General features: G+C 41.5%; 2 protein-coding genes across 2 annotated transcripts; both read right to left on the bottom strand.

The window, feature by feature from the left end:
- Positions 1 to 401: 401 nt before the first annotated feature.
- Positions 402 to 8,922, bottom strand: cnmd (chondromodulin). The gene is made up of 7 exons (XM_077580508.1): positions 8,866 to 8,922; positions 8,649 to 8,774; positions 5,560 to 5,700; positions 5,342 to 5,455; positions 5,079 to 5,232; positions 2,390 to 2,565; positions 402 to 647 (listed from the first exon to the last, which is right to left on the bottom strand). Exons 1-7 carry the CDS (start codon positions 8,920 to 8,922, stop codon positions 402 to 404), a joined length of 1,014 nt encoding a protein of 337 aa, XP_077436634.1.
- A 2,710-nt stretch (positions 8,923 to 11,632) lies between these two features.
- On the bottom strand, positions 11,633 to 16,820 carry pcdh8.2 (protocadherin 8, tandem duplication 2). The gene is made up of 3 exons (XM_077581017.1): positions 14,131 to 16,820; positions 12,288 to 12,486; positions 11,633 to 12,218 (listed from the first exon to the last, which is right to left on the bottom strand). The coding sequence occupies exons 1-3, from the start codon at positions 16,564 to 16,566 to the stop codon at positions 11,905 to 11,907; spliced, it is 2,949 nt and encodes a 982-aa protein (XP_077437143.1). The 5' UTR covers positions 16,567 to 16,820; the 3' UTR covers positions 11,633 to 11,904.
- Positions 16,821 to 25,972: the final 9,152 nt, after the last annotated feature.

Genomic DNA, 25,972 nt, shown 5'->3' with positions numbered 1-25,972 from the left:
TGAATGTGAAAGTAAATAGGAAGGATTTTAACAATTAAATCCCTTTTTTTGGTTTATCGTATGAATCTCTATGACAACTGTGTGATTGACAAAAAAAAAAGGGCTAAGTAAGTTGCGATTGGTCGTTGCCTGAGCCCTGAGCAACATTGATGTCATCTTCAGTCAACATCAAGTGGCAAAATGGCCGCCCCCTTAGATGGATAAAAATGGCTGGCTATTTCTAAGCACTAGTATACATGATTGTTTCTCAGCATTCACACAATTATTTTCATGCCCTGCTTTCCGGTTATATGTCCCACTTGCAAGTAGTCCTCTGCTAATCTAACTGAAAAAGAAAGTGTAGCCGCACACAAGCAAAAACTTTAAAGACCTTTAGGATCTTGGGTGCATTGCGTGCGCGTCTACACGATGCCTAAGATGCGTGCCACCCACCAGCGACACGGCATAATGACTCTGCAAGCTACCTGGCATCCTCTGTAGTTGTACGGCCAGGGCCAGTGGCCGCGCAGAGGCTCACATATTCTCTGACAGTGCGTGTAGCCGCGCTGGCATTCGGCGCAGCAGATCCCCTGGTGGTCCAGCATGGAGTCAAAGGTCACGCCGCCTCCCTCGCCGGCGCCAGCGACGGTCCCGGTATCTCCGCCGCGCTGCAAGTTTTTCAAGCGGTGTTAATTTTGATGAGCGATCTTTTTTAAAATTCATGCTCATTTGCAATTTAGATGGTCTGAAAAAAGAAGAAAAAAAAAAAGTCCAAAGCTCTCATCCGGCCAAACATGTGACTGGGGTTCTCTTAGGCAATATGAATTTTTATAAGCAATGGGAGTTTTCGCATCACTTATATAAGTTCAACAACTTAGGGTGGCAGCTGTTGCCTGGGTGACCTGCAGTTGGGGTCGCTAACGCCACACCATCACCCGCTCGATGCTGTGCTAAGTGCCTTAAGACTAAACACCACACTTATAAAACTTTGTCCTTTGCTGTTTTTCGGTGTCTCTTCCACTTTTTATCGCATGTCTCTGACTATCAGTTGTCTGCATCCTGATGGTTTATGGTCTGTTCACCTACCGATCTACCTCTCCTATCTACATTTCTCATCAGGGAGGGTCAACTTGGAGGGGACCACAATTTCTCACCAGTGCTACATAGGACCACGCACTTCCGAACCAGACAAAAATGACATTTTAAAAATACGTGCTTGTAATATATTTTATTTTTCATGATACATTTCGCAATTTCTGATTGTCTAAAAAAAAACACTATCTTTGTTGTTTGAAGCAAACAAAAAAAATAACTACATACTGGGATTTTTTTTCTTTCCCTAGTGTGAAGGGCTCTCTGATAAAAATGACCATACAAGATGGCACAACTGTTGAACAGCAAACCACCATTAAGTCATTTTGTGACATTTTTCACACAAAAAAATAATCTCACTCAAAATTATATTATTGAGGTATTATGTTTGTCCAACATTTAATTACAAATGTGCACAAAAATTACTAGGCCTACTCAAGTTGTAGTATAGGGCAGTATAAGACCCAGTGTAACGGCAACAAAACCATGTTTGCCATCTAGTGGTGAGTGCCGATATTACAACTTAAAACTACAGCCGATCCCTGCATAATTGTGATTCGGCACACGCAGATTTGCATATTGAAGGTTTTTTTTTTCCATTTTTAAATGTTTTTGTTTATTTATTTATTTTTTTGGATTTTCTTTTGAATTTTTATCAGCGTTTTTTTTTTTTAAACAATTTTTCGGGGTTGCAAAAAAAATTTTTTTTTAAATGACATTGCTAGTTGCCCATCCCTGATCTGCAGTATATGTTGTCTGACCATTATGTCCTACTCATCTATCGCCATCCATCCATCCATCTTACTATCATTTGTCCGTCTATCTATCCAGGAATCAACTATTCAACTGTCTGTCTGTCTGCATGTCCATCTGTCCCTAATAACCTATCATCATCCTTCTATTCTAAGTACTATGTCCTTGTGTCGCTCCATCCATGCGCCCATGTTCCATATGTCCTACTGTCCTTCCTTCCGTCCATCCTGTCTGTCTGTCCATCCAGCTATTATGAGTCTGTCCGTCCAGGAGTCTTTCTTTTGTCTGTGTGTCTTGTCTTTCCGTCATCCATCCATCCATTTCATCTCATTATTCAGTCTCCAAGTGTTTTGGTAACTAGGCTATTTCTTTTACAACCTTCTTTGTTGTAAGACACATGCAGAGCAGTCCCGTGTAAAAGTGTTGACAAAACAGTAAAGTTTCAATGGTTGATGTTGCTTTCAAGGGTTGCTGCAGGGCTCCGTAAACGCCTCTTGATGGCTCATGTAAAATTCATCAGCTTTGAAGCCTTTTTTTTTTTCCCAGTAGGACGCGCTCCACTCACATGATACGGATTCTCGGGGTTGAATCCCGATCCCACATCCGACTGAAGCCCCTCCTCGCCTCCGCGTTCCCCCGACCTGGAGGAGTCCTCCTTTGCCGTCACCTCCAACACCTCCACACGGGACTGCCGCTTGGCCCGCTGCGAGTCCCTCCTCCTCCTCTTCCTCCTCACCCCATCTGTCAGGGCAGCCACGAGAGGCCAGAGTATTGGGTCAGTGTTCACAAGACGCCCAACGCGTGCAATCCTACGTGGGCTCGAACCTCCTCAGACGTAGTGAATTATTCAATTAGCGGCAGTGATATGAAGTGGCCTTGCATATTTGATAAGTTTTTTTCATACAATGCATCAGCCTTTGTCGTTTTGTGTTCACATGTGTTTCATTCACTTCTGTGAGTGGCACAAGTGTGTCGACATATAGTGTAAGCCTCAATTGACTCCTGAATAAACCATCGGCAGCTTACAATGGCGGGCCATCAACCACTTAGGAAGAGCTTCATAACAGCAAAACAACAGTACAAACAACATAAAATCATTTGCGGTCCAATTTATTCGATTTCAGAAGACAAAGGCGTATAGATTAGTAGATTATTATTCCTGGTTGACATTAGCTAGTCAATTAATGAGATGCACATCATTTTAAAAAGTCACATCAGTCTTTGTGTACATGAAAGTATAATTTATCGCGATTTGGATAGCATCAGTGTCTGATGTCGGTGTACAGCTACTGTACTGTGAGAGATAACGATGCTATATGTTATATTATATAGTGTTCAAAGGTCATGCCCTCTAAATTTAGGGATGACCGTTTTGTTTTAGTGAAGAAGATGACTTTTTTTTTTTCAAATTTAAAGATGATAGATCTCATCATGCCATTCACTGTGTACAGACTTTAATATAGAAATATTTGTGTTAATAGGATAGAATTGACATTAGTAACATTTGCAGATATGGGTTAATAAAAATAAAAAAATATGACTATTGACTACCAATCACACAGGGGAACAATTTGAAGGGCCATTCTTCCATCACATGTGTGACATTCTCACAACAATTCTGTTGTTCTTTCAGGCTTCAAGCGTAGGCAATAATTGAGACCTTACAAAGTCAAATGTCACACACGTGACACAACATATTTGCCTCAGTATCTCTGAGAAGGGATATGAAAAAGCTAAACTACTTAAATTTGCTGACAGAGATAACCCAAGACACAATAAATATCCTATAATTTATACGGTCTCAATTATTGCCTAATGTTGAAGCCTGGAAGAATAACAGAATTGTTGTGTGAATGTCACACACGAGACGGAAGAATGGCCCTGGGGAAAAAATCTGTTAGATTTTTATGTTGATTCAAATAAAAACATTTTTTTTCTGGCATGTCAAGTTCTCCACATCTTTAGTAAAAAAAAAAAAATCGGACTCGCTGTAGTAAGACTGTAGTAAGAAGAGCTGATTATGATTGGAATCATCTACTGCTAAGCTAAGTAACTTTCTAGTGGTTTTCCGATACCGTTTTTTTGGCGCCCGATACCCAGCTTTGCATGCCGATGCCGATACCATACCGATACCTACGTTTTTTTTTTCTCAACATGAAAATGCTGTCCTGCCATTGGTTCGGCGCATTCAAGGGCCAATAGGATATATATAGACACAAAATGCATTTAAAGTCCTATATTAGCGTCAGAATTAATGGTATCGGCATGTTACTTGTTAGTACTCACCGATACCGATACCACTGTGTAATGCAGTATCGGGGCCTCTGCCGATACCAGTATCGGTATCGAACAATACTATTTGTAACCATGGACAAGTTATATTTTGTTTATGCGGTTTGTTTGTATTTTAGTTTTCAATGCTTGTAACTATTCCACCTTCATATTTTATTTACATACACACACGTAATTTCCTATGCTTCAAGAAAACACGATCCAATAACTCAATAACGTCAAGTGATAGAGAAAAACCGAGATCAGTTTTGGATTCTGCACCCACAGATTTGTAAAAAAAAAAGAAAAATTGCTGTCAGACCAACTCAACAGAAAAAAATGTGTTCAACAGTGTAATCTAATCAATTTATAGTATTTTGTAAAAGAGTGTGAGGTCAGCATGCCACGCACGCGAGCCATTGCACCTCAGTCAACCTCTTTCCAGACAGGGTTAATGCATTTTGGCTTTTTCCTTTGACTCGTGACGTATATTCTGATGATTATTTGGACAAACATTAGAAAATTAACCACGAGGTTACCGGAAATGAGTCGACTTACATTCTTAGCAAGTCAAGATTCCGGCAGTGTCTCAGTACTTGTCTGGTGTTTATGAGCTCCATTCTTGATTTTATTTAGTAGGTTGCGATACTTCCCGTTATTATCCGTTGCCTGGACGGAGTGGTTATGAACCAATTTGTGCAAATAATTATATATAACTGTCCTGCATTTGAGACAATCTGTTATTGTTGTTTGGCAAGTACTGAGCGACTATATCGACTTTTATGTTTTATGCTATCCACCATCACATCACCGATTGGACTGTGGTTCAACTTTTTAAATGCCAAATCATATAAGGATCCCTCAAGCAGAGTTCCCCTTGGGATCAACTATGAAAGACTTTTGAAATAGACCAAAGCTGTCCAATATCAGGTCACTTCTTCCCCAGACTTTGGAATGCTGTGAGTCACTTTCTGAAGGCAAACCTTTGGGAATGAGCGGTTGGAGCCAGTAAATAGGTAGCTCTCCGCACAGAGCCAGAATCTTGGGGCTCAAGAAAGCGATGTCCTTCAGCGCTTGCTCGGAAGAAACCCAGATGAGGAACTCGTCATCAAACCTCACTGGCATGTCTTCGTCTGTCTGCCAAGACAAGCACAAGAAGTCTCTGGGAAAAGCCGGGAAGACTGAAAAGTGACTGAGAAAAAAAAAAGGAAATTGTGACATTCAAGAGACGGCAGAACGCGTATACCAGGTCAGACATCAGTGAGTCTTTGTTGTGAGCTCCCAGGCGAGGAAGGTTGCCTTTGATTTGGGATTTTATATAACACTTGTCTCCCCCGAAGAATCGGATTGCAGTTATTCCCTGCGCCAAATCACAAAGATGCCATGTTTACACTCACAGTTGCGCGAAAGCACACCGACGGAATGTCCGCCGGACCGTTTTCGCAACGGGACAAAGTCACTCACGCTTTGAAAGTCGTGAATCTCCACCGCCTCTTCGTCGCCGCTGCCCGTTTTGAACCTCTCCACGTTGTCGTCGGAATCGATTTCCACCGAGCCCTCTCTCACCTCCCCGTTGATGTTCATGCTGTAATGAGCGCTGTACACCTGCGAGCGTTCAACACAGGGCGTTAAACGACTCATTAGTCGAGTGGGAGGCGGCGGACGGAAACAAGCGCGCCGTTGCTTTTACTTTCATCGCGTTGGCTTGCATTCAAGAAGTCTTGTGTGCTTTGTGCTCAGCAGGAACCGCGCGAGGTGGCGCCGTTGGGGGTGAGGCCGACGCTGATCTTTGCCTTACAGGTGAGCTCATTAAGATGTGAGTCAATATGGAAATATGAGGTAGGCTGAAAAGCATTTGATGTGCTTTGGCAAGCATACTGTATTTCAAAACGCACATTTCGCATTTGCATTAAGGTGATTGACAAGCAGGCCTCATTATTTTTTGCTTTATAAAACAACGTCGCAGTGAAAACAGTTCGATTCTGTTTTACATTGTTGGACCCGGGAGGCGCACTTCACAACCAAAGCAGCTCGCTTTAGATGACTACAAGGTTGTTGTAGCATCTTTCCAGGAGCTCCTACTGTTACTACTCCACCTATCACTATGCAAACGCATGAATCTGACTATTACCAAATTAAATCAAAATCTGATTTATTGACCAAGTATGTAAAAACACAGAAGGAATTTTTCTTCCATCCGAGAAACATAAATAACAATGACCAACAACATGGGAAGCCTGGCGGTTCGCTACTTAGCGTCCAGAGTTTCTTGGGAAAAAAGTAAACGTGAGAGGGGGAAAAAGGCCCAATCTGTCCCCCTTTCAGCGGGAGCACAAAAAAAACATGCACATAGTAGTAACACAATAATGACATATATACAACATACACATTGCACGTGTGGGAATGGGAGAGGGCGTGACAACACAGACACACTGACCAGCAGCTGTGCCTTCAAATTTATGATTTAGCAGCACCCATCTGTCTTGGATTCTCCTGATTGGGGCTCATTTGGGCCAATTCGTCAAAGCATAAGGCCTGAAATTGAGACAAAATGGCTGCTTTAAACCAAAATGGTAGTAATCCTGTTTATTTTCAGACAAGGAGACTTGAAACTTTTGCATGAGTCCTGTTTTTAGTTTGAGAAACTGCTATTTTTTCCCCGGCTTTACAAGAACTACAGCCCCTAGAAGATGTTATTTCAGCAGATAACACACACACTTGCAAAATTTGTGAATTAGATTTGTTCACTGAAAGAATAATAATAAATACAATGTTTCTAAAATGGCCTGCACACTTCCTGGTGCCCTAAAAATTATTTTACTAGCACTTCATGTTAAGAAACCTTATGAATTGAGTCAATGTCGTGGTATCAAATGGGTTGCCAGCACTTGAACCCTCTAACAAAAGGATCCGTATCATGGGTCTCGTCTGTATTATCCAGTGTTGGGCTTTTTTTTCTCTTTTTTTTGGACACTGCACTTCATCTTATTTTTAGCAGAGTTGAAGTCAAAACAAGTCTGAGTTTGTCTTGCGCATCACTCTGTCCATTCACATACTCTTATCGTGTCAGAGGGGAAAATGTGCAACTCTGGATTCCTCTTAAAATGGCCGGATACTGTAAGTGAGCAATGCGGCTGATTTTGGTGGAGAGATGGGGTACACCCTGGACTGTTTGCTAGCCTAATGCAAGGCGGATGTGCTAACCACAAAAAAATGATCCTGCACACTCGGAAATAATGATTTTTTTTCTGGGGGGGGGGGGGTTAAAATTATGATCACCACCAGTCATCCTACTCAGTCAGAGTAATATTAATGCAACATACATTTACTTGAACGTTTTTTGTTAAGAAGAGACTGTATTTTTACGCCATTGCATTGACTTTTATTTTTATTAATCTATTATTGCTTGTCGGCGAGATTTTCACCTTTGGGTGCTATCACATGACAGTTTCACCAATCCAACGGAACTAAGCGCACAAGTCGCAAGTCCTTGCGCTTTCATGCAGAAGCTAACTTTTCAAAGTGACAAATATTCGATGAACCCTGGTAAAAACAACAAAGAAATGGACGACTATATGTAATCTCTGCTTGGTGACCCTATTGTGCTGTTTTATGATTATAAATGAAGAAAGTTAAATGGAGCCAATTTCTTGTGGCAGAATTTGATTTCATTTTTGTTAGCTTTATTATTCCATCCATCCATTTCTTTATTTTTTTCTAAATATCGATGTAATTAATTAATTACGGGGTTTTTTCAGACCGATACCAGTACGATCAGTCAATTATTGAGTAGTCACTGTTACCAAGTACTGATACCACTAGTATTTTTGATATATAGAATTTCCACAAAAAACAATGACAGATATAAGGTTAAAGAAAGACCTATATTTCCCAAAATAGCATTTCCCTTAAAAACGCATGAAATTAATGGTAAGTTTCTATTCTTCTAATTTCTAGTTCCTAAGATCGTAAAACGGGGACAAGAAAAAAAAAGGTTGCGAGTACTAATACCTTAAAAAAAAAAAGGTACTTCCCCATCCTTAGTGACATTGTTGGACATTTTGAACATTTCCATGTTATATTTCTGCCAAGTTGACGTTCATGTTTTTCTTCAAAACAAATCTAAAGTTACTCAACAGTTAGTCAATACTTGAGTATTTTTTTTCATTGAATACTTAATTTTTATTATTCAACGAATTACTTACTGTTTGAATACAATTTGTGGCTATGCTACTATTGCTTAATTTCATATCCATTTTGCTCAGATATGGTTGAATGTTGTCTACTGCATCTTTATTGCATTTACAGTATTTTACATAAGAAAAATCTCACAACACACCAAAATTCTAAAAACAAAACAAAACGGTGGATACGCAAGTTTATCACTATGATCTATTTGATCATTTTGAGATAGATGTACACATATACATTATTTGTAAATAAATATTTTGTGAACCGATTAAGTGTAAGTAGCAAAACACCTTCCATGAGCATTTCACTTTTGGGTCTTCACTTAGCTTTATCGTTACGAAAATACCACAGCGGACACTTACATTCCTCTCATTTTCCTTCCTTAAGAGTAGAGCGGCCATGGAGGCGCAGAGCATCAACACGGCGCCAACGGAAAGAGCCACAGCTCCATATCTCAGCAGCCCACCGCTCCCTGCGGGAGTTTTGACCTTTGCCGATTTCAAAAGAACCAAGTGAGACACATTCGTCACAGCATAACACCTGTACTGTCTCACCCCTGAAGGCGACAGTTTGTCTTACCCGATGTGCGAAAGGCTCAAAAGCAGCAATTTGTTGAGTTTTTTGGTGTCCTTCCATTGTCGCCCAGCCACTCGGCCTCCCTGAAAACTCTCCTGCAGCTTCTCTTCGGAGATGGCCGCTGTGCTTCAACTTTCTTCTTGACAGGTCAGTGTGAATGACGTGCAGAGGAATTCTTTTCCCCTTGATGTTACCTCAGGGCGGGTCGTGCAGCAGTGCCAAACTAAAACCACTTTTTTTTTTTGTGGAGAGGGTGGAGAAAGGCCTGAACTGAGTGATAAGTGTCACCACTGCGGAGGCGGAAAGCTTGTTTCAGTTTGTGTGCTCCAGTGTGATTAATGCTGCCTTTATCCTCTTAATAGTTTAATGAGCTCTGTGATCCGCAGCACTGCGTCGTAGCGTCTGCATGCACAATCAAACACAAGCACCGGGCTTAATTCATTAAGGTTGCGCTTGGAACGCCGACTCGGCGGTCGGGGCCAGTCACATGATCTCGCTCATGCCTTTAAATGGCAAGGAACGGAAAGGGAAAAAAAACAAACAGGGTAAGAGAGTCAAATATGCAGTGCTGCTGTTGCTTGGAAACAGATTGAACCTCATTTTCTGGATAATTGGTATGCTGGAAGGCAATCAGAAAGGTGATGGAGTTATTTGACCTTTGGAGAAAAAAAATGCAATTGTGAAGCGCATTTGATCAACAACGCAGTATTTGCATGCAAATTGAAGGCAGCACGCGGAATGACTATGACACTGTCTTGTGCATGTTATCAGTTTAGCACAAGACCACATTTAGGAGCCAGATGAGGTTATTTAGCCTTTTCTCACAATCGGTTTGTGGGCTTCTGTGCAAAAAGTAATGAACTGTAATGGTTGGGAAATGGGCATATTGAAAATAAATAAATGAATGAGTAATTACAGGAATAACACATTATAGCATCAGATGAGAATTTTGTAGGACTTGGACCGCAAAAAAAAGAAATTCAGTAGAGCAATTTAATTTCTTTCAAGGTTTTTATCTCTCGTACAGTTTGGGCAAATTATGGCATTTTTACAGTAAATTAGTTTAGTTTTTTTTTTGTATGTGTGTGTGTTTGTGCAGCTTTGCATTTGAGGTTATTTCAGTGCTTCTCAATATTTTTTTGTTATGGCCCCCAGTAGGAAGCAGGCTTATTTTAGTTAAAGAAAACTAACACACACACGAAAAAAAAAAAAAAATCAAAAAAAAAAAAACATTAATAAAATAAAATAAAAACGAAAATGCTTTAAAAAAAAAAAAGAAGAAAACTAACTGAAACTACATTTTATGTTTACAAAACTTAAAAAAAAAATAACTAAAAATGTCCTTTGTTTTAGTCTTTGGTAATTAATTTAATGCACCTTTGGGCATGATTTTAAGTATATTTATTTAACCGGAATAAGGACGTTTGAAAGTGTCACACAGAAGTGATGTCATCTAGGAGCAGCCAATAGAAAATCACCTTTAGATGACGTCGCTCCGAGGCAACAACGAAATGCAACGCTAGGTAAGAAATTAGTTACTTTTCTCATTTGACATTGGTGTTTATTAAATAGTGCGCACAAGCAGAGGTGGCAAATCCAGGTCCAGAAAGTTAAATCCTATCACCGTTTGGCTTTAAACCCTAGGTAGCTAGCTAGCTAGTTCCCTGGCTAGCTCCCATGGTGCTCGTTTACCTGCTAGGGAGCTAGCTAGCTATCAATGGCTAAAGCCAAACTGTGGCAGGGTTTAATTTCTGGACCTAGATTTGCCACCTCTGCGCAAAAGTAATACACATAAATAAATAAAAATTAAAAACTAATACTGAAACTAACTAAAACCAAGCATTTTTTAAATAACTAAAACTAATATAAACTAACAAAACCACCCTCAAAATTATTTAAAACTAACTTAAATTTTTTTTTTTAAAAAAAAATTTAAACAAAATAAAAACTAATTAAAATGAAAATTCCAAAACTATAATAACCCTGGTAGGAAGAAAATATTTTGCCCCAAACTCAGCGGTTTGGAAAATGGATGGATGAGTCTATAAAATTGAGAAGCTAATAGGCTACTTCTCGCACAGTCTCTGGCAGTGAGAACGCCACTGACACCTACTGTAGTGGATGTGCAATTACACTTTATTCTAGTACAGTAAAAAAAAAAAGTTATCTGGGGTCACACCCACCCATTCATCCTGACTGCACAGTACACCCACAGACCCCCGTTTCTGAGTTTCTCCATTTAAATGTATACTTGGCAAATTAACAGCATTTTCACAATAGAAAAGCACATTCAGATGACGTCGCTCCGAGGCGACAACAAAATGCAACGTTAGATAAGAAATGTGTTACTTTTCTCATTTTACCTTGGTGTTTATTAAATATTGCGCACAAGCGAAAGTGGCAAATCCAGGTCCAGAAAGTAAAAACCCGATCACAATTTGTCTTTACACACAGGTGCTAGCTTGCTAGCTCCCTGGCTAGCTCCCATGGTGCTCGTTTACCTGCTAAGGGAGTTTCCCTTGTGAGGAAAAGTGTTTTGGATAATGAATGGATTTTTTAAATATTAATTATTATTTTTATTTTTTTTACTGCAGTAGGGCGGCCATATTTGTGGAATGTTTTGGGGCTATTTTAAACAAATAAACATATCAGCTTTCTATGATTTTGGATCAGATCCTGTCATCAAATATCCCATAAGATATATCAAGGTTATCGATGAGTAAGACAAGCATTCATTTTTCACTTTTTATTTGTGCAACAACGTGACCAGGAAAAAAAAAATACCACTGACATTGTTCATATTGATTGTTTTTCACAGCAGAAGAGCCCCTTGATGCCCCATATCCCTTTTAAATAACACATGCTCTTGAAAAGTCATAATAAAAGTCATCATCATTTACACTGAAGCCTTATGAAAAATATATTATTAATGTACAAAATTTTGCATATTACACATGATCTTACACTAAGATAGGCCAACAGACAAATGACATACAACCAATCACAACACACAGTTAAGATGGACTGTACAATGAAAGGTTTTTAAGAGTTTGTGTACTCCGGGATGGAGATCTCGTCTGTTTCCTGAATTCTGGCCGGTGTGGGTGGGCCGACGAGGATATAATCGAACTCCTGGTGTTGGACTTTTTCGTACACGCTTTGCAGGCCGTTGCCTTTGGGCACATGCGACGGATAGTAGTGTTCCCTCCTGCTGTCCCGAGGAAGCGAAGCCGTCTTAGAGAAGGTTGAGAGGTTGGACCCGGAGGCCACGCTGGTGTTGGGCCTGGTGGCCGACGGGCTCCAGCATCTGTCCGAGTGGCCCAGCACTTTGCACTCGCTGGTGCACGCCCACAGAGCTGCGGGGAGAACGGCATTGGTTGTTTGACCTTGATGCGAGATAATTACCGCCGTGCGACGACGCTCACCGTTGGTGGGGGGCGAGTCTTTTTTGTGCACGTCCCCGCTTATGTCGGAATCGCTGTCGTTAAAGTCACTGTCCCCTTTGCCGCTGTCCTTGCCGCTGATGTGAGGGTCCCTCGCTGAGATTGTTGTGAACGAATTACCCTTCCATATTGTTATTGGTCTGACGGCTTCTTTGCCGTAGCCGGGTAGAGTGGAATAGCCCTGAAAGTCACAAGAGAGAAGAAATGAAGAAACACTTTCATTATTTTCAAGATCCAATGATTCAAACAGTGTTAACCTCTTCAAGGTGACGGGTGAGCTGGGGTTTATCGCAGCTGGTTCCACCCTGGATTGGTCACCGGCCAATCACAATCACTTAGACTCAGTGGCAGGGAGCAAAGGCAGACTTACAGCCTTGATTGGTCGCCAAGAACAAAACACAACTTCCATTTTGGGGGGCTACAACAGTCATTTAATACACCTGCTCCCACATTGACACTTGAGAAATTGCAAACACTAAGTCAATTGCTTTGGGTCTAATTTTCACTTAGGGGTGCAGTCACTTTTGTTGCCAGTAGTTTAGATTGCTGGTTGTGTGTTGAGTTATTTTGAGGGGACGGTGAATTTGCACTGTAATACAAACTACATTGACTACTATACATAGTGGCAAAGTGTCATCTCATGAAAATATATCATCAAAACTCATTCACTGCCAACCCAGCTAAAATGGATCTTGGACATATATAGCTGTCAATTAGTGATGGGAAAATGAAGCTTCATGAACCACTTTTCTCCTCTAGATGGTGCTCTGGGTTTAAAGGTGCAGTGGAAAAGTAATTAATTTCCATGAGCGACATCTAGAGGAGTTAAAACAATTTTTTATTTTTTATTTTTTTTTTAACAAGTGCTTCATGAACCTTCATTTTCCCACCACTATCATTTTGCCATCCGGGATGGGAAAATGAAGCTTCATGAAGCACTCATATTTTTTGACTCCTCTAGTTGATGACGTTGGTTTAAAGATAAAGGCTTGCGAGTGCATTGGAAATTGATTACATTTCCACTGCATGTTTAAACCAAGAGTGCCATTTAGAGGTGCCAAAAAGTATCGTAAGTGCTTCATGAAGCTTAAATTTCCCTTCTTCGTGAATGAGCTACATTGAAGCAGCTTAAAATTTGTTTGCTCCAAAACAATTTTACAAGTTGTCTTTAGTTTCATTTCGTGATGGGAAAATGAAGCTTCCTGAAGCATTTGCGACACGTTTCGACTCCTCTAAATATGCAGTGGAAATTGAATCAATTTCCATTGCACTAGCGTTTATCTTTAAACCAAGAGCACCATCTAGAGGAGTAAAATATATACAGAGCAAGTGGTTCATGAAACTTCATTTTTCCATCACTAGAAGTTGGGGGGGACAAAAAAATTCTGTTGGGAAATTTGAGGCAAGTTTCACTTTTCACTTAAAATATTTAGTTGAATTGAACTCGCAATTTTATCAGTTTGTTGCCTTGAAGTGTTGATTTCACCAAACTTTTTTATTTTTTATTTTTTTTAAACAGTGTAGCGACAAACACATTTACAGCCCATTTAGTGGTAAATGTACCACTACACCAGGGGTCACCAACACCAAACTTCAAGGGCCCCTACCCTGCAAGTTTGAGATAGTTCCCTCTTCCAAACACCTGATTCAAATGATCAGGACCATTATCAGGCTTCTGCAAAGATTGCTGATGAGCTGGTCATTTGAATCAAGTATGTTGGAGAAGGGAAATATCTAAAACATGCAGGAATAGGGTCTGCCAGGACCAGAATTGGTGACCCCTGCACTACACCATCAGTGACTTCCTATCCCATGACCAACTTGCCTTTAATTTGCCCTCCATGACCCTGTTGTTGGGCTCAAAGACACCCGCCGCCTGGTGCCCGTCCTCGCACGTCATCTCCACCACGTTGCTGGCGGCCACGGGCGGCTGCTCGGGAAAGGGGTGCGGCTCGAAGGCTTTTCCCATGTGGCCTCCGATCAGCGCGTCCACGCGAGCGCTCTCCGCACCCTCCGCCTTTTTGGGCACCTCCTCTCTCTCGTCGTAGCCCTCCCTCGTCTCCTTCCTGCGGCGGCTGCAAATGGTTGTGATGAGAATGATAGCCAGCAGGAGGAGGGAGCAGCTCCCCGCCAGGACGATGATGACGGCCACGGACGTGTCCCACTCGAAGAGATACTCGTCGCCGTCCTGAGCGGACGAAGGCGCGCTGGGGACGGTCCCCTCGATGAAGTTGAAGTGTATGATTGCCGTGGAGGTCAGCGAAGGTGAGCCGTTGTCGCTGACCGACACCACCACTTTGACATTGTCGGTGAGGTCGTACGTCAGCTGTCGGCTCACGTGCACCTTCCCGGTGTCTTTGTCTACCGAGAAGCCCAGCAGCCCCCCTTCCGTGATCTTGTAGGACAACTGCGCGTTCAGGCCCTCGTCTGCGTCTGTGGCCTTTATGTGTGTGACTACGTAACCGGCAGGGGCGTCCTTAGGCAGGAAGACGTCTGCGGAGCCTTTGTACAGAGGCGGCTCGATGATAGAAGGCTCATTGTCATTCTGATCGACTATTTTTAACCGGATGACGGCCGTGCTCTGCAGCTGTGGGGAGCCGCCGTCGCTGGCTTGGACGTGCACGTCCAACTGCCTCATGACCTCGTAGTTGAAACTTCGTAGGGCGTAGATGGACCCCGACACAGAATTAAGTGAGACAAAGGTGTTGACGGGGGACCCCATAATCAGACTGTCCACGAGTCTGTAGGTGATTTTACCGTTGTGGCCCAAATCGGCGTCTGTGGCCTCCACGTTGGCGAGGTAGGCGCCCGGGGCGTTGTTTTCTGCCACAGACACCTCGTACACGGGTTTGGTGAAGTGCGGGGCGTTGTCGTTCTCGTCGCTGATCCGGATGGTGTACTGGGTGATTTTTCGGAGAGGGGGCGACCCAAAGTCCTCGGCCATGACAGTGAGGTTGTACTCGCTGATCCTTTCGCGGTCCAACGGAGCTGCCGTCACTATCATGTAGCTGTCCTCGTAGGCTTGCCGTAGCTTAAAGTGGTCGTGGCCGTAAAGGGTGCAGTGGACCTGGCTGTTGATCCCGGAGTCCCGGTCCGAGGTGGTGACCAAGGCCACCAGGCTGTCTTTTTCCGCTGCTTCGCTGATGTGTGCCGTGCCGGTGGTGATGGAGGTCATGGGGGTGATGCTGATGCCCGGCGCGTTGTCGTTGACGTCGCTGATGTGGATGACGATTTTGCACACCGAGGGGGTCGGGTTGGGGCCCAGGTCGGTGGCCTGCACGTCCAGCTCGTACGTACGCTTGTCCTCAAAGTCCACCGGGCTCCTGAGGGTCAGACGGCCCGATTTGTTATCCACGTGGAAAAGATCCCGGATCTCGTGAGAAACCTGTTTTCCGAAACCATAGACCACCTCGCCGTTTGGACCCTCGTCGGCATCCTCGGCGTTCAGGTCCAGGATCACACTACCAACCGGCGCGTCCTCCGGCAAACTCACCGAGAAACTATTCTGATCAAAAACCGGACTGTTGTCGTTAAAGTCCGTCACTCTGATGGTTATCTTGGTGGAACCGGACCTGGACGGGTTCCCACCGTCTGTGGCCACCAGATCCAAGGAGAGCGATGCCTGGGTCTCCCTGTCGAGCTCTTTCATCAGTACCAATTCTGCATATTTCACACCATCCGCTCTCAGGAGCACATCAATAGTGAAGTGACTGTTGACGGAAATCTGATAGCTTTGGATGTAGTTGGAGCCCACGTCCGCGTCCACGGCCGGGTCCAGAGGAATGTGAGAGCCCACGGCTGCGTTCTCGGAGATCTCCACCACAGACTCGGCGCTGGGAAACTCCGGGGAGTTGTCGTTGATGTCTTTTACCTCCACCTCCACGTGAATCAATCTGTAGCGCTCTTTGGAGAAATTGACCACATCAAAAGTGACGAGACACTGTGGAGTGTGCCGGCACATTCTTTCGCGGTCCATCCGCTCGCCGACGCTCAGCTGCCCGTCGCTCTCCCTCACCCGGATGAACGAGTCATTAAACTGCCTCATCATCCGAAAATTGGTCCTGGAGGAGTGGGGCGGGCTCAAGGACATGTCCTTGGCCAGGTTTCCGATCACGGTGCCCGCCGCCTCCTCCTCATTGCACTGGTAGCGGATCGTATTCCCCTCGGTCCGAGCCAGAGAGGCGCAAAGAAACGGATGAAAGGAGAGCAGAAATATCCACCAGTGGTTATAAGTCATAAACGGCATATTGATAGTATCCATCGGGACGGCAGAGAGAGAAATGGGTCCGCCTCTGGAGCCAACTCGCCGCGCACTGACAACCGTGAGCTCGGAGCGGGCTGCGGGGAGAAAGTTACTTTGCGCCTTTACGCACACGCAGCAGCCAGTCACGGACACGCGTGTCGACGCGCCTCCGACACCTCCGGATTCTGCACTGGCGGGGTTTGGAGCGCTCGTCGTGCTAATAAGACCAAGTGTGGCCAATCGGCGTCTTTAGAATTATATATTTATTTCCAAGTAACGCACACATGCGAGCCTGTTGTTGGGGCGCGTGAAGGCAATTTGAAGACGACGCACAATCGGAGTGCACCGCCTTGTGATGGTTTCGAGCGCTGGTTATCGCCGTTTTTGTTTTTTTTCATGTTTCCATGTACGTTTCAAGTGACATGTCCCCATTGTCTGCATAGACAATGACCCACACATTCAAATGCCCAAATGACACCAGGCCCATAAATATTGTGACACCATCTTTTTGTTCTAAACAACACCTAAATGGATTTGAAATTAAACAAACAATATGTTCTTGAACTGCACATTTTCAGCTTTCATTTGAGGCTATTTTCATCCAAATCAGATAAACAGTATAAGAATTAAAACACTTTGTTGTACTTCCCACTTTTTAAGGGACCAAAAGTAATGGGACAATTTCACCATCATGAATCAACCTTTCACTTTTTAATACTTGCTTGCAAATCCTTTGCAGTCAATTAGTTGGTTCTAACTGCTGAATCCAAGCCCGATAACTTACAGTGCAGGTGCAAATGCTGCAGCGTCAGCGGCTGAATATTACTGCAAGTTCCACGTGGCACAGGTCGAGGCGAGGCCGCGCTGTTGTGAGCGCATGACAATCAATGTCCTTTGCACAGAATGAAGCTGCTGAGCGCAAAGACCCTGACCATGACCCATTTTGCTCTTTCATCGTGAATTTGATTGCAACATATTACATAATGACAACATTATTGAATCGTGCCTCCAAGTTGCAATGTTTTATGACAGAATTGAGTTGATACTGGTGTCATTATTTTCCTTTTCATGCTCCAGTTTTGCACAAATTTCCTTCAAGAACTTGCTCTATTAGGCACAGGCTGAAGGTTTAAAAAGTCAGTTTCACCAACCCCTGAGGTAAAGGTGAAGGAACGTCCAGGGTTGGCAAAACATGATTGGCTGCTTGTAGAGTTGAGTAAATGAGCCCTCTTTGAAGTTATTTGCCTCCAGTTAACTTTGTTCCCCCCCTCCTTCTCGGCGAGCAGAGATGGGAGGGGCAAGCAGTTATGAGGAGGAGGGACGGCGCAAGACAAAAACACACTGTGCCAACACGGATACCTTTTTGTAGTGTTGATTAATGTCCATTGTCCCCCCCCAAAAAAAGTGCCAGTGGGTACTAGTTTGCTCCAAGAACAACATGAGTAGCCCACAGGTCTGTTCTAAAAAATAGCTCACCAGTAATGCGACATTGTGACTCACTAAGAAGGCTTGAAACAGAAAGTTAACATTTATTTGTTTAAATTGATTGATTGATTTAAATTTAACGTAATATAAATTTCTTTTGTAATAAATATTTTGTTTTTATTTACCCCAATATTTAAAAAAAGGTCATTTTAGAGCTGTAATTTTAATATTGTGATATTTCTGCTCACGGCTATCATGCCGTCAGAATCTAATATCGGCTCATGCCTACTTGGTATGAAGAGAATATTTTAGTGTGAACAGGTTAAGTGGCAGTTCTAGATCAATTTTACGATGGGGATCTTGGCTGGGGCCACGAGTTTTGTCATAGGACACATATACCCTTCATCCTATAACGTTAGTTAACCTTACCAAAACACAAATCCAACATGCCCGCGACTATAACCTGATAAAATGAATTTCCGTTAATGTAATGTTGCTCCTTTGCATTAGTTTTTGTCTGTAGTTCAAAATGAAAATAGAGAAAGGACATTATGTAGCCACCATAAAGAGAAATAAGAATGGGGCAAACATTGAGACCGAGGTAGATGATGTTGTTGTTGAGAGAACTAAAGAGAAGCAAGTTAAGAGCACCAGACAGAGAGACAGAGAGAGAGAGACAGACAGAGTTTTGGGTTGAGAAAACAGCGCTCTCTCTCTCCCTCTCTCTCTCTCTCTCTCTGTGTCTACATCATCTACCTTGGTCTCAATGTTTGCCCCATTCTTATTTCTCTTTATGGTGGCTACATAATGTCCTTTCTCTATTTTCTTTTTTTTTTTTTTCTCTCTAGAGCTCAGTATTATTCATTCGATTTTACATGTCATCATTGCTCTCCTTTTTTATTAAAATTTTATATATATATATATATATATATATATATATATATATATATATATTTTTTGTATGTGTATGTGCGTGTGTGTGTGTGCGTGCGTGCGAGCGTGTGTGTATTCATCAGTTCACCTAAAACCTATTAAAAAATATCCCATACTAATAATATAATATAATAATAAATTGCCAAATGCAGAAACATCAATGTAAGTTATCACGATGTGGTAACTTTCTCTATTTTCATTTTGAACTACAGACAAAAACTAATGCAAAGGAGCAACATTACATTAACGGAAATAAATTTTATCAGGTTATAGTCGCAGGCATGTTGGATTTGTGTTTTGGTAAGGTTAACTAACGTTATAGGATGAAGGGTATATGTGTCCTATGACAAAACTCGTGGCCCCAGCCAAGATCCCCATCGTAAAATTGATCTAGAACTGCCACTTAACCTGTTCACACTAAAATATTCTCTTCATACCAAGTAGGCATGAGCCGATATTAGATTCTGACGGCATGATAGCCGTGAGCAGAAATATCACAATATTAAAATTACAGCTCTAAAATGACCTTTTTTTAAATATTGGGGTAAATAAAAACAAAATATTTATTACAATTTTTTTTTTTATATTATGTTAAATTTAAATCAATCAATCAATTTAAACAAATAAATGTTAACTTTTTGTTTTAAGCCTTCTTAGTGAGTCACAATGTCGCATCACTGGTGAGCTATTTTTTAGAACAGCCCTGTGGGCTACTCATGTTGTTCTTGGAGCAAACTAGTACCCACTGGCACTTTTTTTCTTTTCTTTTTTTAGGACAATAGACATTAATCAACACTACAAAAAGGTATCCGTGTTGGCACAGTGTGTTTTTGTCTAGCGCCGTCCCTCCTCCTCATAACTGCTTGCCCCTCCCCTCTCTGCTCGCCGAGAAGGAGGGGGGAACAAAGTTAACTGGGACTGGGACTTGGGAGGCACTAGTTTTTAAAGAGAGGACACAGAACAGGAAAGCGAGGGAGTTGAAGATCCTGGGAGTGACGAAGCTGAGTTGATGATAACCAAGGTTCTCGTATAGCTATGTGCATCCACACGCACCGGGCCATCAGGATGTTAAACAAACATGTGCCTTCTTAATAGGTGTGTTTGTGTTACTTTTTATTTGAATGATATTAAAAATGGACCAATCCTCTACTTGGGTCAATTTGACCCAATTATGAGTCAAGAAATGGGTCTTAAGTGTAAAACAACTCATAAATATTGGTCAGATCCTTTACTTGGGTCAAATAATTGGGTCATTTTATATAAAACAACCTAGAAAAATGGGTCAAATTGACCCATAAAGTGGATCGGTCCATTTTTGAGCCATAATTGGGTTACTTTTGACCCAATTGCTTTTAATGTTAGTTGAAGGATTTGTAAGAAGGATTTGATGATTTGTGTTAATGCTAAAGCTAGATTTAGGTTAGCCTTTTACTTATGTAAGAATTGTTCCTAAATTGGACACACAATCTTAGGCCATGTTTGTAAGTAACAGTATGCACCATCGTATCTGGGAAATGCACAGTTAATCTGTCAAATATTTTTCACTCTACCTCCTCCATGTTATTTCTGCCTGTATTTTGTACTTTTGTAAAAGAGATGAGTTGAAAGGAGTGACAAACATAATTTTTCACCCCCTCAGCCTCTGCTTATTTGCCGCCCATTTCTATTCGCACGTCTTTATTTTCCCCACGTCTAAATCTTCGTCTGCTATACATCTTAATGAAAAGATGTTGAGGATGACAGATTGTGTCCATTTGGCTGCGAGTGATCCGCCATCAGTCACGGCGTGTGCACACTCGCCACGTAAGACAAAGACTTTGACAATAATGAAGTGAAACGTCGGGAAAAGCCCACAGAGGCACAGTGAAGTGGAAGAGGATGCAGCTGACAGCGATGCGTTGGAGCCGCGTTGCTCACAATCTTCATGTTTCTCAAAGAAAATATCACACTGGGAATACGATGTTTTGGAATAGCGTTTCACAATAGCAATGTACTACCCTGACATCAATTTATCAACATCCTGTGCTACAGGGTTTTGGGATGTAAATATTATTTTTAGATGTGTCGTTCTTGGACAGCAAATTAGTTGAGACAGAATCAACAGCGCCTCTGCTGGCCGCAGCCAAGTAATGCACTCTATTTTGGCTACAATCAACTCCACACCAATAGCTCAACTATCAATAAGAGGTGGGTGGGTCAATGAATTTTGAGCGTTTGTCAATTTTCAACAATATTCACAACTTGTTTCATGCTCAAAATTAACTAGCTCTTAATATGAAAAGAAAAATGCCCTTTGTTGTCACCACTGTCCAACATGAAACACTAATGCCATCTCTTGGCTGAAAAATGACCTCAACATAAATGTACCACACTCCTTACAGCACAGTACATACTTTTATGAATCACTATGAAATTACTGCATCAATGAACTAAAAGATACAACCATATTAGGTTAAAAAGATTTTAAACATTTTCCCCCACTTTTATGTCAATTAAAAATAGTATGAAAAATATGAAAATGTTTAATTGTACATTTAGAACATATAAAAAATATAAATAATATGTGTGATTAATTCGTGATTAATCAATAGTAAATTAAAAACCATTCAATTAATTGAAATTTTAAAAATGTATTGACTGACAGCTCTAGTTTTTTATAGCCCAAATTAATTGCTTCATTGCGCCTATAAAAGCTAAAACTACTTGACTTTATTACTTTGTTGCTATGTGTGGTCATATAATATACAGTACTGTAGATATGTCACAATCATAAAACTTTATTAACTGTTTTCAATAACATTTTTAGACTTAACCTTAAAGGGGAAGTCAACCTTAAAAAAATATTGACAATAATGTGTTATATGTGATCACACTAATCTAAACATGACATTCTGATGAATATTACATTTGTGGAATATGAGTTATGCAGCAAAATCCAGCCGTTTTAATCAGTATCAGAAGGCGGCCATTTTGCCCGTTGCTGTAGACTGACAATGACATCACAGTTGCTCAGGCAGGGCTCAGGCAATGACCAATCACAGTTCACCTGTTTTCTGAAGCTGAGCTGTGATTGCTTGTTACCTGACCTGAGCAACTGTGATGTCATTTCCGCTCGACAGCAAGTGGCAAAATGGCCGCCTTCTGATTAAAACTGCTGGATTTTGCTGCTTAACTTATATTCCACTAACATAATATTAACCAGAATACATTATTTACACTTGTGGGGCTGCATAGAACATATTATAGTCTTTTTTTTAGTCAAATTTTGTTGTGTGAAATACTTCTTATATTATTATAAAACCCAGGACAGCCACCAAGAGTCGTCTTTTTTGTTCGTTGCCTGCGAGAGAGGAGAGATTGTACAAAGCAAGTGCACAAGGTCTTGTGACTAACACAACACCTGAACAGCTGCCTCGCTTCTAACAAACAATCGCTTACAGTGGAAGAGAGCTTACGGGAATAACTGCCGCATGCTGCTTCTAAATACGAAAACATGATCCGATCACGTGTGGCATGGGTGAATTTCAAATTGGCATGTTGTGTCAAAGGTTTCACTTTACTGTACGTGCTTGTGATGCTGCACCCTGTACACCTTTAAAATGAGTTTGTGATTCAGATCCTGAGCAAAAGTCCATTATTTTGTCCGTATGGAAGCTTCACACTAAATTTGTACCAAATCTGCTAAACAAACAGGTTTGCCCAGGTAAAAACGCTACCTCATCGATTGTTGGAAGTAATTATATTAAGCTTCACATTGGGCAAACGTTAAGAGGCGATGATGTTGTCATGTTTCATATTCAGCGTACTCCCTCAGCAGCACTAATTGAGGACATGTTGTAGTACAAGCTTGAAATGCTCACCCTGAAACACGCTTTTTTTTCCACATCACATGAGTTTGTCCTCAAATTTGATACAAGCAGACATTACATTTCAACATTGTAATATTTTCACGACTGGCTAGCTATTCAAATCACCTCTCATTTTGTTTTGTTTGCTTTTCTTTCACCAGCACATACGCCCTTCGCCCTTCTCCTTTCCTTCAGCAAATAAGGTGGACAGTCCTTGCATCATGCTCCTGAACACACAATAACAGCCCACAAGATGGACAGTTGGTTCTGCTGCAAGGTAAAAGCAAATACTGATTACCAGGAAGGGACAGTGGTCAATGCATGCCTTTTTGAAAATGGAATATTGATGAAAAACAAAACAAAACACTAATGACCTGCGAGAGGTAGCACGGTGCCGCAGGGCATCCGGGCTGCTCGAAAACACAACTCGAAAAGAAAGAATCATTCTGTAGTAGAAGAAGAAATAGACGAAGCTAAGCTAACTGCTACTTTATCCTTGTCTTTGACTTGTGAGACACTCAATGCAAGCATTTACTCTATTTGTGGTGGGAGAAGCGCAAGCTTCAAGATGCTTCCTCGTTGGCTATCATTCTATTTCACATCACACAATCCCTGGCTCACGCTTAAGGATTTGCCATCGCAAATATTTAACAGGTTGAACTTTTACGATCGACAATCACTCTTAAAACAACCCATGCCACACGATAATTACGCGGGATAATCTTCTCCAGACATCCAGTAATCAGAAGGATTTGCTTTGTTATACATATATATCCTATTTTAAAAAGCTAGCATGGCAACTAAATGGGCAACTGATGACCTCACACTGACTTGACCTTAATTTAAACCCCAGACCCCCAACCCAACTCCCAACATTGTTTCGGAAACAATGTTTATGTTAAAGTTATTATTATTAATAATGTTATTAATATTATCATCAATAAAAAATGAATATGCAGATACACATGTCGACTGTAGTTTTACGTTGTAATAGCACCAATCGCCACTAGATGTCAGACATGTCAGACATGTACTTCCTATGCTACAACATGGGTAGACCTCATAATTTTGGGGGGATTTGGAATGATATGCAGAAATACCAGCCTCAATAATATTACAATTTTGGCTAAGTTGATTTTTGTGAATTTTTTTTTTAAAAAATTGTTTCTTCAGCAGTTTTTTTATGCAAGAAAACAACAAATCCCAGTTTGTGGTTATATATATATTTTTTGCTTCAAACCCTTTGTTGTGTTGATTTAGAATAGTGGATATTTTTTATAGAGGCATTTAAAAAGTGATGATCAAAAATGAAATAGATGAAGAGCATGCATTTTGTCCATATTTAAAATAGCATTTTTGGCATACGTCTGGTTCAGAAGTCTGTGGTCCTACTGTATGTGGCACCTCAGTAACTCTGATGAAAAATTTACTATTGAATGTCGTCTGCCTGTTTAGCATTCTTAGTTCAAATTTAGTAGCAACCGGACAGAATCTGGAGGACTTTTTAGGTACCTATTTTTTGTTTCTTGTCTTGTCTGGTAGAGACACCTACGAAATGCAATGCTGCTAGTGAAACTCAGTTCAAGGACTGAACTTTTTAGCCAAGCTCCAAAGGGATGCGCACTACCCCAAAAATCCATTTTCACCTGATCAACAAGCCTGCAAAATGTGAGGAGAGTAAGCAAAGCAACACGAGCAATACGTATAGCTTAAGAATAAAATTGAAGAAATAAAACAATTTTGCACCTGAATGATAGAGTGGAGACTGAAACCCTGAAGCTGAGAGTTGTGAGGCAGCCGTGCTAACCACTACCCCATCCTGCAGCACCTGTCGTTCCATACATTAAAAACAATTCCTTTGGAAGCAACCTGCGTTAGCAAGAGCTTAATGTAATGTACTTTTAATGAAGTAAATAAGAGAGCAGAGTGCATTGCGGATGCTTCATTAAACAGGCTGATAAACACTGGCTGCGTGTTTCACCACCATTTAAATGCGTACGTTACGTAGGCTGATTTTTACTTTAATGAGAACAGAGGTGATTATAGCGGCGGCGTAGGCGTTCTTTTTCTTTGGATTACACTGAACCGGGTCAAACGGCACCGCCGCGAGATGGATTATCACACAACAATAGTGCATTATTTTTAACTGGCGAGCCTAAGTAGTTGCGTGTGTGAATTTATGATAACTGCATGATTGTTTTAGGATGGAGAGAAGCTATTTAGCAGATGGCGGTGTAAAAATGCAGTCTTTGGCGTGAGCCTCATTTGCATATTTCGTTTTTGAGTGTCGTCTCGCGGTCTAAAATGCAGATGTACTTTATTCTATGATGTTCGAGATGAATTGTGACTCACAGTCTGACAGAAGCAATAATTACAGTGCGGGGAGCAAACATTTTACATAAATCATTAATCAAGTAAATGCCTTTTTTTTACTTTCTGTACGCTGCATTATACATTCCGCTTCGTGATGATCGTTGAAGCAATTTATCCAAATGTTTAGATTGTTCCTGGTATAGTGATTCATCATCAAAATGAAGCGCAACACAAATTGGAAACATTGCGCAATTATCTTTCTAATTTAATTGCACCATTTGTAGCTCTTTCCGTGAAAGTTAGTCATATTACGGCGCTTCGCCGAGCTAGTTAGGAAAGCTAAGCGGCTAATGGAAAATGTAGGCTAATAAAAAAAACATCTTTCAAATTTACAGTTGGCCCACAGACACAATTCCACGTTTAATGGGATTGTAAATGCATTCCGTTTCAAGGGGTTGCCTTTGCATTTAAAGTTGTCTAATCACAGCGGTCCGTAATATGCCTGAAGAAATGCGCTGATCGTCTGCGTTTGTGGCGGGCGCGCTCTGCCTGCCGCACGCTCTCTCACTGCGATTAGAACTCAGCGGCATATTACAGTGCAGCGGCTCAATTGAATATCGCTCCGTTGGGAGCGCGCTGCCTTTAAAGAACTCAATACTCGGGCTCTTTGAGGCACCATCATTCTTTCTTTTCGCACATCTGTCTCCCACTTATGTGCCTCTGCATCGGCCTTCAACACTGCTTCTTTTCTATACGGTTGATCATTTTTTTGTGTTCAGGGTTGGTTAGGTTTGCAATGTTTATTTTATGGTACAGGTATACGGTAAAGGCCATTCTTTTATTTATTTATTCATATAATACAAATCCAATAAAAATGCACCTCAATATGAGCATACACTATAGGA

This window comes from Vanacampus margaritifer, chromosome 11 (genome assembly GCF_051991255.1).
Source record: "Vanacampus margaritifer isolate UIUO_Vmar chromosome 11, RoL_Vmar_1.0, whole genome shotgun sequence".
NCBI classification, from domain to species: Eukaryota; Metazoa; Chordata; class Actinopteri; order Syngnathiformes; family Syngnathidae; genus Vanacampus; species Vanacampus margaritifer.
Note: the sequence above shows the minus strand (reverse complement) of the source record. Positions and strands in the feature narration are given on the sequence as shown.